This window comes from Podarcis liolepis (genome assembly GCF_965112155.1).
Source record: "Podarcis liolepis genome assembly, chromosome: 3".
Classification (NCBI taxonomy): Eukaryota; Metazoa; Chordata; class Lepidosauria; order Squamata; family Lacertidae; genus Podarcis; species Podarcis liolepis.
The window spans coordinates 23772548-23788007 of record NC_139557.1 but is presented as its reverse complement, the minus strand read 5'-3'; the positions used below and the strand labels follow the sequence as shown (position 1 = coordinate 23788007).

General features: G+C 45.6%; 1 protein-coding gene across 5 annotated transcripts in view; it reads right to left on the bottom strand.

Moving 5' to 3' along the window:
* FKBP1B (FKBP prolyl isomerase 1B) overlaps positions 1–15460 on the bottom strand; it is a 53160-nt gene that overhangs the window by 13050 nt on the left and 24650 nt on the right. For 3 of the 5 annotated variants that reach the window (XM_083495799.1, XM_083495800.1, XM_083495801.1), the window contains exon 3: positions 10743–10790. The exons of 1 other annotated variant lie outside the window; for it this stretch is intronic. Coding sequence is in view for 1 of the 4 variants with exons in the window: in XM_083495797.1 (XP_083351923.1) it covers positions 10743–10790; positions 14261–14297 (85 nt within the window). In the remaining 3 variants the exon portion in view is untranslated. Of the gene's footprint in view, positions 1–10742; positions 10791–14260; positions 14564–15460 lie in introns of those variants that run through there. One more of the 5 variants, XM_083495797.1, reaches the window with a different exon arrangement.

The window sequence follows — 15460 nt, the reverse complement described above, 5'->3', positions numbered from 1 at the left end:
GATTTCGAACCCTGTCTATATGGCATGCTATTCTCTCTTAATTTTTGTTGATTTTTAATTTTTTTGGGGGGGTCAAACACGTATCACAATATGCCAGTCAATACCTACAATGGGAGGCCTATGCAGGAAAAGGGCCTTGATTCAGTGACAGAGCACATGCCTTGCATGTACAGTGGTGCCTCGCAAGACGAAAAGAATCCGTTCTGTGATTCTCTTCGTCTAGCGGTTTTTTCGTCTTGCGAAGCAAGCCCATTGAAGGATTAGCGGATTAGTGCTATTAGCGGCTTTTAGCGGCTTATCTGCTGATCGGATCAGCTGATAAACGGCTTAGCGGCTTAGAAAAAGGGGGGGAAAGGGAAAAAAACCAGCAGGAACTCGCAAGACATTGTCGTCTTGTGAAGCAAGCCCATAGGGAATTCGTTTTGCGAAGCACCTCCAAAACGGAAAACTCTTTCATCTAGCGAGTTTTCCGTCTTGCAAGGCATTCGTCTTGCGGGGCACCACTGTAAAAGGTCCCCAGTTGAAACTGAAGCTCCTGTTATTTTTGCTACTGGATGCTGAATGTTGTAATCTTGTTACTTTTATAGCATTGAAATGTGGGGGTTTGTGTGTTATGATTGCTATAGGGATTCCACTCCAGATTTGTGTAGGGCTCTCCTCTCCTGAAGATCTCCCGCAAGGCAGCCGAGGTTTAGGGTCAGAGTTTTCCTTGTCCTAGATGGACTACCTTCCTAGGCTGAAGAGCCCCATCTGCCCTGGCTGGATGGTGCCCTGTATGCCTCCTTCGGGCAGCTCCTGTAGCCAAGCTGGTGCTGAACGTATTGCTCTGCTTTCCTTTGAACCACATCAGCAAGGCCAAGATAGGAGTCTTGTCATCTGGGCAGCCCAGGACCTCCATGCACACTGCCTAGCCTTGTACCCCGGGGACGTCACTTTGATGCTACTATCACAGCAGTTTGACTTCACCTCCAGAGACACACTCCATTCCCTCTTGAGACAGATGGATGCCAACAACAAAACAATTGTTTTGCTACATAATTATGAAATTGTTACTGTGTTGTTTTGCAGTATATTACAGTATACAGTGGTACCTCGGGTTACATACGCTTCAGGTTACATATGCTTCAGGTTACAGACTCCGCTAACCCAGAAATAGTACCTCAGGTTAAGAACTTTGCTTCAGGATGAGAACTCCGTGCTCCGGTGGTGCAGCGGCAGCAGGAGACCCCATTAGCTAAAGTGGTGCTTCAGGTTAAGAACAGTTGCAGGTTAAGAACGGACTTCCGGAATGAATTAAGTACTTAACCCGAGGTACCACTGTATTGCATTGTATTTCATATATTATTATGAAATTGATTTGTAGTGCTTGCTTGAACTATTTCCCTCTTTGCTTTGCTGTAAGCTGCTGTGAGCATGATTTATTTTGGGGGGTGGGGGCGGAAAAGCTGCAGACACATAAAATCAATGAATGAATAATCTCTGGTAGACCTTGTGGGTTAGTAACTGGAAAACCATTGTCAGTGTCACTCTATATTTGGCAGTTTCCAATGCTTCACATAAGCAGATTCCTCTATGACTAAGGACATGTGCAAGGACTAGTCATGCTCCACTGAAGAGTAGCCTTCTTGTACCTCTATGGGGAAAAGCAGGCTACATGGATCTACAGTATATTTTTAAGGCCATAGCAGCCAAGCACTGCAGTGTGAATGTAGCTGCATGAGGGCTATGAGAAAAATGAAGAGGAAAGACTGAAGTTAGGGGAGATCCCCTCTTCTACACGTAGAGGAGAATGGGTCATGCCCAGAGTTATGCAGTGCTGACTATAAGGGTTAAAGCCACACAGTCAAATTCTTGCCTTAAGTTTCCCCACAAGTGAACAGATGTACAAACAGCAATAAAAGGTAAAGGGACCCCTGACCATTATGGCACTCATCTCTTTACTGGCCAAGTGAGCTGGCGTACAGCTTCTGGGTCATGTGGCCAGCATGACTAAACCGCTTTTGGTGAACTAGAGTAACGCACGGAAACGCCATTTACCTTCCCGCCAGAGCGGTACCTATTTATCTACTTGCACTTTGACGTGCTTTCAAACTGCTAGGTTGGCAGGAGCAGGGACCGAGCAACGGGAGCTCACCCTGTCACAAGGATTCGAACCGCTGACCTTCTGATCGGCAAGCCCTAGGCTCTGTGGTTTAGACCACAGCACCACCTGCATCCCACACAAACAGCAATAAATGCCACTTATTAAAACTTTGTAAAACAACAACAACACATGCACAAAATTAGGACTGCAACTTTTAAAACAGAGAAATCTGTCAAGTCAGCAGGTGCCAGTTTTAAATGACGACAACAGGTTTAAATTGGTGGAGATGGGAGCTAGGATCACACTTTTAACAAGTTAGTCATGTAATGCTGCTGTAAAAACAGGGGATTAAAAACAAAATATTAAAGATGGGGATTCAACAAGAGGCGGTGTGTTGCAGGAAAAAAAGGTGCAGGTAGTGCATACCCTTGAGTACTCCCAGAAAAAGCACTGGATTAAAGCAACTCAAGGATAACTATACCGCAAGAATGCAGAATGCTGGTTATTATGATGCTAAAAGCAATATAGAGCAAGTAGAACCATAAGAATTTATAAAATCTGCCAGTGATTCTGGAGCAATATTTCATTTTAATTAACCAAATTATAGAAATATGTGTTTCACAGGACCCTAATATATATACATACATTCCTAATATACATATACAAGTATTGCAAGATAAGCTTAGCCGACACAGAATTTTGCTCAGTTTCTGCACCATGAGATATGCATGGTGACCACAAATTACACAAAAGCTCTAGCTACCTTTAAAACTGCAAAAACCCTGAAGACATATTATGTAATACATTGTCTTCAGCAAAGCACAGCATCAAATACAAGGAACCGCTTTGGAGGTCCATGCAAAATATGATTCCCACTAAAAGTACAATATTGTTTTTCAAAAGTGGTTATTTAGATACACAATCCCCACCCACCCATTTTATCCTCACAACAAAACCCAGTCAGGTAGGTTAGGTTGAAAGTTACTACAAAAATCTCTGTGGAGAGGATACTTGAATTGACAATGCATAAATAAACGTATTGCTTGTGTACTGTGTACTGCATATCCAACTTAATAAGAATGTACCACTGGACAAGTTACTGCAGCTATATGTTGTTCTTGTATTTACCTGAAAATCAATAAAAAATATTTGGATTTTATTTTTTTAAAAGTTACTGGCCCAGGATCATTCAGTGAGCTTAGTGGATCAGAAGGGGGAGGGGGGATCAACCCAGGACTCCCAGCTCCCACAATCCATCATTCTATAACCACTACACCACACCATAGACAGAAGGATAATAAAGCCTATTCCTTTTTATTGTTTGTTTAATCCAGGGTTTCCCAAACCTGGGTCTCCAGCTGCTTTTGGACTACAATTCCCATCATCCCCAACCACTAGTCCCACTAGCCAGGGATGATGGGAGTTGTAGTCCAACAACAGCTCGAAACCTATGTTTGGGAAACTCTGGTTAATCTACACTTCACAGAAAAAACGGCAATGAGTAATTTCCACTATCTGCCATGTTGATTGTCCATGCTCAGAAACAAAAAAAGACCCATTCATTAAAAAAAAAAATCCTCACCCCCAAACACAGCTAAGAAAGTGAAAATGACGGCAGGATCAGAATAATTCCGTCTCATTCCTGTTGGCCAGTATTAACTTCCCTTGTTCTACTGACTCAGTAGTTCTGCGTGCCATATTAGCAGCTGTCCATGCTAGCTCTTCAGGATGAGAGACAGATTGATGCACCAGGAGATACTTAATCGCACCAGTAATTATTCACATGTTATCACCTCTGTGACTTATTTCCAATCACACATAGATACATTTCACGCTGTGATATATTTTTCACACATAGGCTGCCCCGATGGAAAGAGCATAAGGGACAGCTGCCAGCTCCACAGCTAGAGAGGCCGTCTGTCTTCTGGCAGGGTTCCTGTACACTGAAACAGCTGCACAGACAGGCAGAAGTCCAGCAGGTACAGTTTTACCCGGCAAGGAGACGTAGCGAAAGGGGAATCGGCAGCCACTGAACTGTGCCTCGCATGCTGCTGTTCAAGCAACCCTGACAACGTTGCAACCTTATCCACAGCTCACCCCCAGTATCTCAAATGTTACAGCAGCATCAGGACTGATTGCTTAACACTGTCTTTCGCACTTACAATGTCTGATACAGTATCCAGGTCTAAAATAGAACTTGGATGTGATGTGGTTAATCAAACCAAACACAGTTGGTGCAGGGCTGGCCCCAGACATTTTGCTGCCCGGGATGTAATGGCATGTGCTACTTCTCTCCCCGCCCCCCGCCCCCGCCAGCTCGAAGGGCACAGCACCAAAGGCTTGCCAAGTCATTTGGCACCAGTGGTAGAAAATCCCACATTTCAGGAGTAAAAACACAACTCTTTTATTCATTCATTCATTCATTCATTTTCTATCCTACCCATCCTCCTGAAAGAGCCCAGAGTCACAAATATGATGATGATGATGATGATGATGATGATGATGATAACAGTTATCCCAGAGTGCCCAGGAAGGGTGTACTGTAGCCATCAAATGCCTGGGTAAACAATAATCTTTTTAAATTTCTCCTGAAAGTCAATAATGAGACACATGTCACCAGAGAAGACTTTCCACAAATGGAGAACTGCCACTGAAAAGGCTGTGTTACAGGTCAATGCCTGCCAGGCAGCTGCCAGTAGTGCAACGTCCAAGATGGTTGATGCTGGGGAGGGCACTCTTTTTATGTAGGTTCCAAGATATTTAGGGCTTTGTATACTAGTACTAACGCTCTGAATTGGTCCTCACTGGCAGCCAATGCAGCTTTCAGGACTGGTGACACAGGTTCCACTGGGCTGCCCCACTTATCACCTGCAAGATCATCTGCAGCCTCTGGGCCCTCTTCAAGGGCAGCCCTACATATAGCCAGTAGCCAAGATGGGAGCTCACCAGAGCACGAGGAACTGAGCTATCACAGTAGCTGGAGAATCAGCTTAGGTTAGGCATAAGCACTCCTAGTTACAGAAGTCGCTTGAGACCCTAATGACAAGTTGGAATCCAGAAGTACTTGTTTCTTCAGTGGGGAGCTGCAAACCTTCCAGAACAGGTTGTACACCTTAATTTCTGGACATGGGAATCACCTACCCGCAGTGCTTCTGTCTTATTGGGATTCAGCAGTAATTAATTGGCCCCGATCCAGCCCTTCACTGCTTCCAGACACCTGTGGAACACTTCACAGTCCCTCCTGATTGTGATGGAATGGAGCTAAAGCTGTGTGTCATCAGCACATGGGTGGCACTGTGTTCCAAATCCCCAGGTGACAGCTCCCAACTGTTTCATGTAGATTTTAAATAGCTCAGGAGACAGAAGAGACACTTGTGAGACATCAGAGTCCCAAAGCCACTGAGCCGAGCAACAATCTCTGATTACTACTTTCTGGTAGCAATCCTATGGGTAGCAGCAGAATTACAGTAATACGTTACCTCCAGTTTCCACCTCCTTGGGTTGCTCCAGAAGAACACTATGTTCAATGGTGTCAAAAACCACTGAGATGTCGAGGAAAACTAACAGGTTCACACTACCCTGTTTTACTCCATTTGAAGGTCATTTATAAGGGTGACTAAGGATGATTCAGCATCCAAACCAGAAAGGATCTTGATAATACACTTCTTCCAGGCAACTCCTCACCAGATTACTTCAGACAGCTTAGTCAGGGAGGTAGTTGGGCAGTAGGGAAGACAGTATACCAACATGACTTGCCTCCCAGCACCAAGTATAAACCCTCCCATCCAGTTCCCAGATGGACTGACCTCCTGGTGAGAATGATAAAACTTTTATGGGTCACTGCCCAGTCGCCTCCACATCTCTCTAACCTTGACTGAATCTGTACCTTCAGGACACCTAAAATGAGCTGCCTGAGTGGCCACTCCACTCTACCTCATGGTAGGGTTTGGCCCTATGAGAAAAACTTCAGCCTTCACCTTCCGTAGAAGAAAACTAGATCTAATCTTCACCCCCCAAAAAATTAGTTTCTTGGTAGCTGATTCAGGCACCAGCATGCTTATAGTTGCAGAAGCTCAATAGCATGGCTCACTCACACATATATACATCCAGGGTCGGCTCAAGACCACAAAATGCTTCCTTCCACCAGGGAAGAAGGAGTGAGTGATGATCTACATCAGGAACAAGGCGGTAATAAAGATCTACACTGAGAAAGATGCGGGAATAAGGATCTACTTTAGGTACGAGAAGTGGGGGAAGGCCTACTTTGGGGGGAAAGGGTGGGAGAAGACCAAGAGTGCTTCCTGTCCACCAAGAGGCCACTCTAGAGGCAGCATTGATGGGGGGATGCCAAGGAAGAGGCAGATCTGGCCTCCAGGAAGTGTATCACAGCTGTCACTGACAATGTAGCAGTGGCGAGGCATTCCTTGGAGGCTGGATCTGCTGCCACTGTGAATCCTGCCACCCAAGGTGATCACCTCACCTTCCCTCATGGGTGGGGTCAGCTCTGCATGCGTCTCAAGGCAATTTACAAGCATACCATATAACCAGTTTAGAAACAGTACAAAAGACAACCGAAGAGAGGTTGGAAAAACAGTTCAAAATGAACACCCAAGGCAGAGCCCTTTTCATCCAGCTGGAAAAGCTTGTCAAAACAAAAATGCCTTCAACTATTTTTCCAGGAAATACAGTGAGTGGATGCCTGTCATATCTCATCAAGGATGCTGCTCCACATGGTTTATCATGCTGTATATTTCCCCACCTTCATACCCTATTATTGGTGGGAGGGAAAATGCCCAACATGACGACGCTGAGACAGGGGAAGTTTTGCTACACTATGATGAGGGAGAGGAAGCCTGAGACACAGTTGCTGCTTGGAATATTCAGAAAATACTTGGTTAGAATCAGAAGACATTTATGGAGTGAAAGACATGCTACTCTATACTTAATGCAGTGCAGAAATAACTTACGGTACATTATTTCAGGAATACAGAACAGGAACTGGAGGAAAAGAAACAACAAGGAAAAGAAACCCACAACAACAGGAGCCAGTGAACAATCAATGAGCACTCTCACTTACGAAATATTGCCAGAGTTGTCTATTTTGAACAAAATCAATTTAGCCCAAGGTGCCTTTCCATAATGAACCATTCACAGACAGTGGTCTGCAATTACTTTCTTTTCTGGTGGCACAATCAATAAACAGTAATGTTTTCTAATAAAGTTGCCTTCCTTACAATTCCTAATTGGTTGCAATTGATGGGCAAATTTTTCCCATTAAAGTCAGTGTCTATGTTTGGTGGCTCCTTTTTTCTAATCTTAAGTGCACCGTCCCATTTCCACATTAGCTTGCAGTAATCCTTTTTTAAACTCTGGACAAAAATATACACAGACTGGGGTGTAACAGGGTAGGGCATACTTATGTGTGCTCCACCAACACGCACAGGGTCTGGGAACGGAACCCCAGCACAAAATGGTAGCTGCCTGTATGTATTTTTATGTATGGTACATTTCTCCCACACATTTTTGTATGCAATTTTGCCTCGTAAATACATTTTTGCACAGTATCGAGTGTGCACCCTTTCCCCTCAGATAAAGATTTGGCATTTTTAATGTTTGGCAGGTTAACTGCATTGCAAAATTCAGAAAAAATGTGAATTCCTGTCACATTCCCATGGGTGCCAGGAGGTATAAGTCTCTCACCAAAGCATTCACTAAGGATACCATTGGGGGGTGCAGTGTAGTGCAGTGCAAAGAAACTGGGGACAAACACAAGGTTCAAAACATGATCCAGAGACAACCCTCCCAAGATCAGTTAACACAGGGTGTCCCAGCACCACGTAGCTTAGCAATCATAGAAGACTAGGTTTAGGAACGAAAAGCCTTTCCTCCAACAATTGGATGGCTCAAGAGGGAGACCTTTAATACTGCAGTCTCCTAAACTACATCCTAACCTCAGCAGCTGATAATGAAGCAGCTTTGGGGATTATTTACTCACAGGGAGACACCCTCACTCGCAACCCAAGGTCCATAGATGTATACTATGTTGCTGCTCTTTGTCTCAAATCTTTTGGTTTGGGCATTCTCGAGAACTGTGGAGGGTGACTCCACCTCTTCCTCTGCTCTTCGGCAGGTCTTCCCACCACCAGGAGGCCCCTCAAGGAGACCCTTAGCACTGTTTCCAAGGGACCCTGCCTGCTCCTCAACACCCTTGACCTGTGTGGAGTCTGAGCCATCCTTTCAGGACTCAGTGTCTGGTACCAGGTCAGTGCCAGGCTTGGCAATTTCACAGCAGCAACTCCATTCTTACGTGGATTCAGGGACTACAATTTAGGTGGGCTCAAATGGAATGAATTTCTACTTCATCCGTACTCAGAAGTTCTGCTTCTGAGAAGTTCACGCCATCACCACCAATACAGTTTCTGGTATTGGACTTTACGATTAAAATGGCGGCAAATAACACAAGATACCTAAACATGAAATAAGAAAAAGTTTATTTATCCAGAAGATTTCTGTGAACTCAAGTATGCTGAATTAACACAGCAAGCTGCTGAATACAAAGGTCACTGGATTAACATGGCAGCAGATTTACAAAAAATCAAGTTGAGTTTTACTTATCCAAGTAATTGTTCACCTGTCAAAGTGTGAGTCACAAAAGAAGGGGTAAAGAGCACTGTGGAACTGAACAAATTCACCCATGCCGCCACATTTCTGTAAAGACATTCAGAGTAATCTGGTTTAAATATGTGGTTAATAATAAATTGGTATCTCTGCATTTTGGGTTGGTTTCCCTGCCCCACTTTAAGGAAATTCTAATATGGTAGCCATGTAGCCTGAAGTCTTCTAGTCTGCTCCTTCTTTCCATTACCAGAATGGTGATAAATATATCATCATAGTCATCTCAAGGGAGAGTTATTTTTTGCCACTTCTTGCAAGTTTCTGCCAGTTATTGCAATTATATTAATGGCCACAGCAGCCAAGTTTAGCTCACTTTACAGTGGTTCCCAGAATCAAGAAAAAAGCCGGCTAAAAAGGGATTATAGGATCATAGTACAAGAGTTGGGTCTTTGTATAACTCCATCAGTAATGACATCTCAGCATCACACACATACTATTCTCCAGCTATGTCAGAAGCGAGGCACCTCCTCCCAGATCATCAGAACTTCTGCTGCATGGAGACAGCACTCAGATACCTTTTTGGAGAGCAGTTCTTACTCTTTACTGACTCTGACTGAACCCAGTAAATACAACAATAATCTATGAATCATTTCTAAATCCCGATTTCATTCTGTGCTGAGTCAGCGGTTTTGGTAATAAGAACAAGCAGTTAAAGGCACACAATATAAAAAAACCAATTTCATTAAGAACCTAACAACTTGAGGTTGTTAAAAAGAAGAAGCAATGCTTAAAAATACTTCTCTTTATGTCAACATTTGTCAAACGCGAGATATGGTTTGCAGTGGCTTTACATGACAGAATTCCTGTTCTTCTCTTAGTGACATGGTAATTTTCAGTTGTCTCACAAGGACACACTTGCAGAATTGGGCTTCAGAACTGAGCAAACTTCACCACCGTTGTATTGTCTTCTGCCAAGTAATGTTCCACAAGATCTTTCTGCGAAGCAACTGTCTGGGGGTTGGGGTGCTTTTCTCTGTGTGCCACATTATAATGGCAGGAAACCCCCCCCCCCAATCATCTGGATCTACCTGCGGTTGACTTTTGCACCTTTTTCCAGAAAAACCACCGGCGTACATTCAGCACAACGCAGCTTCCTGTTTTCTGCCATTGCAGCAATCACAGTTCACAACAACACATGCAGAGCCTGCGTGAAAACAGTTGTATGTGCATGATGGCCAGCTCTTACTCAGTGCTGCAACACTATCAGCTCTTACTCAGTGCTGCAACACTATCAGCAGCAGTAACAGAGGTGGGGACAGACAAAGGTGGCTCTGCAATCTCTGTGGGCTACTACCTGCACACTCACCGTCCCCAGGCACACACATTAAAATTGCCCTACCCACTAACATGACACTCCACTTCTTCATGCTGGTTTTCTTTTAACACTCTGCTTCTTCAGACTGCCTCAACCCACCCCAGATTCTTGGGTTCCACCCTTTTTAATGCTGGGCTCTGCCCTGTAGCCTATGGCCATTTGAAAGCAAGTCCCATATTTCAGGTTGGGATTACAGGTGAGTCCCAGCTCTTAGTAAGCTGAAGACCACTGCACCTGAACACTGACAGGCTTTCTAGCTACTTTCCACAAATAACATCATAAGTGTTCAGTATGTACTGAGCAGTAGAAGAAAGGGTAAAAAACAGCAAGGCAGGAGTGGAGTCATTAATGCTGTACTGAAGAAATCAAGCTTCTGCTCTGCTTTCTGTAGTGATGACAACATGAATAGCTAGACTACAACCTCTGGTCCTTTTTATGAAATGGGTGGGGAGAGGGAGAGAAAAGCCAGAAGGGTCCAGGGTACTTCTTTTAGTATAATAACCTGAGCAACAATTATCTGAATTCATGTAAATCAATAGCATTTTGGATAACCTGAATGCCGTTATACAAAGACATCACGAATCAGTATGGAGAAATAAATATGGTTGGACTGCAAACAGAAAATAACAATCTGAAAACACAAAATGGTCTATTCATAATGGAACTCACCTGTATAATGGACCACACATGTCTGGCCTTTCTTTGGAAATGTCCTTCCTGTTTAAAAACATGAACAAACGCATACGTTAAAAATGCTGTTGAACATCCTTTTAGAAAAGTGCATGTTTAAAAAGAGTCAAAGCAGAATAAACTCATTCATATTGAAACCTACATTAAATACAAGATAAAATGGAAATTGAATAATTTGGGTTTTCTGTGTTAAAAACACCGACCAGTGTAAGAAAACAAAGGTGTAGAGGCAGAGATGGTGTCATGTAGTGTGAATGACATTATAATCACATACCTGTAGCTTATGCTAGTCTCACCCTCCCAGAGAGTGGCTTATATGTGCCATTTGGAAAGAAGGGGGAACAGGTTTCAATTTTCAGTGACCATCAATTTAAACGATACAATTGGGATCATTCTTTTACTACTGTGTTTTTTTAATTAAATGACAACCATGCCTAAAGAGGGCCCACAAATATGATTTCAAAGAGCAGTGACCAAAAGCTTAATTTCGGCCAGCTTCTAGTTTGCTTCATCACAGGACCATTTTCAACAAAGTTATCAGTGACATGGGGAGGCAAACAGCAGAAGAATGTGCCTCATATTGGGATCACGGTGCCTTCCACTTTGTCCCTGTAAAATCCTTTTGTTGAGCATCTGGTCCACAAGGGATACACTTACTTTGTATCGGCTACCTTGTGAACAAAAGAGCAGCCCTGCTCATTCAGACCAAAGACCTAGAATAATAGAATTTTAGACTTGGAAGGGGACCCGAGGGTCATCTAGTCCTCTGCAATGTAGGAATATTTTGCCCAACGTAGGACTGGAAGATATTTCAAAAAGTTCCAAAGTTGTTGAGCAAAAATACAGTGGTACCTCGCAAGACGAATGCCTCGCAAGACAAAAAACTCGCTAGACGAAAGGTTTTTCCGTTTTCGATTTGCCTCGCAAGACGAATTTCCCTATGGGCTTGCTTCGCAAGACGAAAACGTCTCGCGACTTTTTTTTCTTTGTCTAAAAACAAAGACATGTTTTGTTTATAAAGTTAATTTATTTTCCCTTAAATTTTTGAACTGCTCTTTACAGTATGTGTGACTTTAAAGAGCAGTTAATAAACTGTTGTTGTACCAAATTTGGCTTTGTTTGGACTTTTTTTGACCATAGGAACGCATTAATTGATTTTCAATGCATTCCTATGGGATTTCGTGATTCGCAAGACGAAAAATTCGCTAGACAACAAAACTTGCGGAACGAATTAATTTCGTCTTGCGGGGCACCACTGTAAATAAACTGGAGCTATTTTTTCAGGTATGGGACACGGGTGGCACTGTGGGTAAATCCCCAGCGCCTAGGGCTTGCCGATCGCATGGTCGGCGGTTCGAATCCCCACGGCGGGGTGAGCTCCCGTCTGCGGTCCCAGCTCCTGTCCACCTAGCAGTTCGAAAGCACCCCTAAAGTGCAAGTAGATAAATAGGTACTGCTTTATAGCGGGAAGGTAAACGGCGTTCCGTGTGCTGCGCTGGTGCAGGCTCGCCAGAGCAGCGATGTCACGCTGGCCACGTGACCCGGAAGTGTCTCCAGACAGCGCTGGCCCCCGGCCTCTTAAGTGAGATGGGCGCACAACCCTAGAGTCGGACACGACTGGCCCGTACGGGCAGGGGTACCTTTACCTTATTTTTTCAGGTAAATGATCAGAAATGACACTGCCGACATGACTTGCCATGCATCCGGATTTCCCCGGACATTTTTAGTGATTTCTGCAACAGACACTGTTTCCAAATGTAGTTTTCCGGCTATGTCCAGGAAATTCCAGAGGTATGGCAACCCTACTTGAACCCACAATCCTGAGATTAAGAGTCTCGTGCTCTACTTTCTGAGCTATCTAGTCAAGCATCCTTTTCCCATGGTGGCCAATCAGATGTCTCAGGCACTTACTCACCTGCCAAAATCTGTAGACTATTGTCCACAGTAATTATATTCACCAGTCAGGGGCTGTAAATCTGGTGAAACTGAAGAGTTATGCCTGGCTGAACACACTGTAACCATTTTAGAATGAGCAGAGCATTTGAGGTTTTACAGGATTCTTCCTCTGTGCTGTGAGCTGGGCTAAACTGCCATCGTTCTATTGTATGTTCTCAAACCGAGCTGCACCCACAATGAAGACTTCTTCAAAGTCAATGTCTGGCTAATGACTAAGTGGCACACATTTCCTTCATGGCAAAAAGCTATCTCCACTTCATGGCAAAAAGCTATCTCCACATGTTACTGTCTGCCACAAAACCCTGCTAAATCCCATTCACCGGTCACCCCCACCCCGTAAAAACAGGAGTTCTTTGCTTTGCTAGCTCTGCAGTTGCAGCAGCGGTCTCTTCAATAAGAGCCTTCTCCAGGTTTTCACAGAGGAACAAGCCTGAAGCCTGAATGGAGAGGCTCACATTTTAAACAGGGAAGTACAGCGTACTATAATTTGCTCTTGTTACTAAATTACTTCACTGCGCTTGGATTTATGCAGCTGTCAGCAAATGCCATTTAAATATCCCTAATCGCTTGTGGCTGCCGATGCTGCTGCCAAAGAAACAGAAGACTGCAGCCCACCGATCCACAGAGCCCTCTGGGCATTTTCCCTCATTATGTTGCTCGGGACAGGCACCCTCCACCATATTCTAAGCCAGGGAGTCTCAGGTTTCCCCCCACCTGACAGGAGGAAAACACCGCTCCCATCCCCCACCATATATATATATATGTAGGTATATTTGCATTTAGCATTTTTTCCACGCATTTTGCATTTTACAATTCCTGTTCCAAATATCCTGTAGGTTCCACTTTCTCCGATCCTCCCTGATTCAATCTCCTGAGACAGCCAGAGAAAGAGACAGTCACCTACCCATTCAGCCCTCTGACCTCAAATATCCCTCTGAAGTGATAGGAAATCCAATCCCTTCGTCAGCCGCAGTTGGGCTGAAATATACTTTACAAGCTTGGCAAGGTGGACAAGAGTGATGGCCAAGGCAGGAGAGAGCCGAAGAACCACAGGGTACTGGCCAGGGTGTGGAGAACAGGAGGACGCGCTGCACCTCAAATAAGGTACCCAGAAACCCTGAACACACACCTGCATTGCACCGAGCTGGCCATTAACAGCTCCGTCGGTGGAGCCTGAGGCTCTTAAATCTCAGAGTCGTGGGTTCGAGTCCCACGGCGGGCAAAAGATTCCTGCACTGCATGATGATCGTTGGGGTCCCTTCCAACTGGACAATTCCAGAACTGATGTTGCTCCACCGTTACCAGGAGCACCCCTACTTGGTACCACTCCCTGGCCAAAAAAAACTCCCCTTCCAGTTCATTCATCGCCTTCTCCCAACCAAATCTCCTCCTCTCCTCTTCTGAGCAGCCAGAGGCTTCACCACCACCACCACCCTCCTTTCCCCCATAGGCACCCAGCTCCTCCTGCAGCTGCTTTGCCCTGCCGCCCCTCTCTTCCCCGCGCCCCTCAGCCCGAACCCGCGGCGAGGGGGGCACCGCACCGTCTCCCGGCGTGATGGTCTCCACTTCCACCCCCATGGCCGCCGTGCTCCCGACGCGGCGCGCTCCCGCTTGGCAACCTGCTCCGCGCACCACGCGCCGCCGTCCTCCTCGGCCGGTCCCGGCTTAGCGAGACCCTCCAGCCGGCGCATAGCTCCCCGCCCCTCTCCGCAGCTGACGGACAAGCGCCTCCGGAGCTGCCCATCAGCCCACCCGGCCAATGGAAAAGTGGGGAGGGGGGCTGCAGGCGCCGCCGTCGCCCAATCCCCCCGCGAGGTGGCGGAGGGGAAGGCAGGGCGAAAAGCCTCCCGTGGGGAGGAGCTGGGCGGCGGAGTAAGAGGGCGGGGGACCGCACAGGCAGGCAGGGTGCGCAGCTTGCGGAATGAATGCAGTCCTGTTTCCTTGGGGGAAGCAGGCGCTGCTCCTTTGGCAGCGCAGAGCCCGGCTTGCCAAACGCGGGCGTGGAAACAATTCTGCATTTTAAGTGGAGGCTGGGTGGCCATATGTCATGTGAGATCTCTGCATTGCAGGGGGTTGGGCTAGATGATCCTGGGAATCCCTTCCAACTCTGTGAGCCTAAGATTCCAATCGAGGGCTTTTATGCACTTTTTTTTTTTTTACTTTACTTTGCTCCGTTCTATGCTGAGTATCAAGCCCCGTTTCAGAGGCGGAGCGCTAAGGTGCGAAGTTGCTCCTGTAAGAGGCTGGTTCTACTCAAGGGCCCCATCTCCCCATATGAACCAACCCAGACCCTGAGATCTTCCTCGTGTGCTTCCTCCACAAGAGTTCTGGAATGGTAAAACAAGAATGGCCATTTTCTGCAGTGTCCCCCCTCCCCTGTGAAATTCTCTCTCCAATGAGGCTCACCTGGCACCTACATTAAATATATTTAGGCGCCAGGTGAAAACCTTTCTCTTCAACCAGGCATTTGGCTGATTAACATTCTGTGGGCTTTAAAATGTGTGAATGGGGGAGGGAGGGTTATTGGTTTGGTTGTGTTATGTACTGAGTTGAATAGGATCCAAAATGCAGCAGTCTGATTGGTCCTAGAACAATAGGATTCCGAATGCAGCAGTCAGATTGGTCCTAGAACAATAGGATCCAGAATGCAGCAGTCGGATTGGCCCACAGGAGCCACCCAATCCAGCTCCAGGTGGAAGCGAATCTGCAACCTGGTTGGCCTACAGGAGAATCCCGGAATT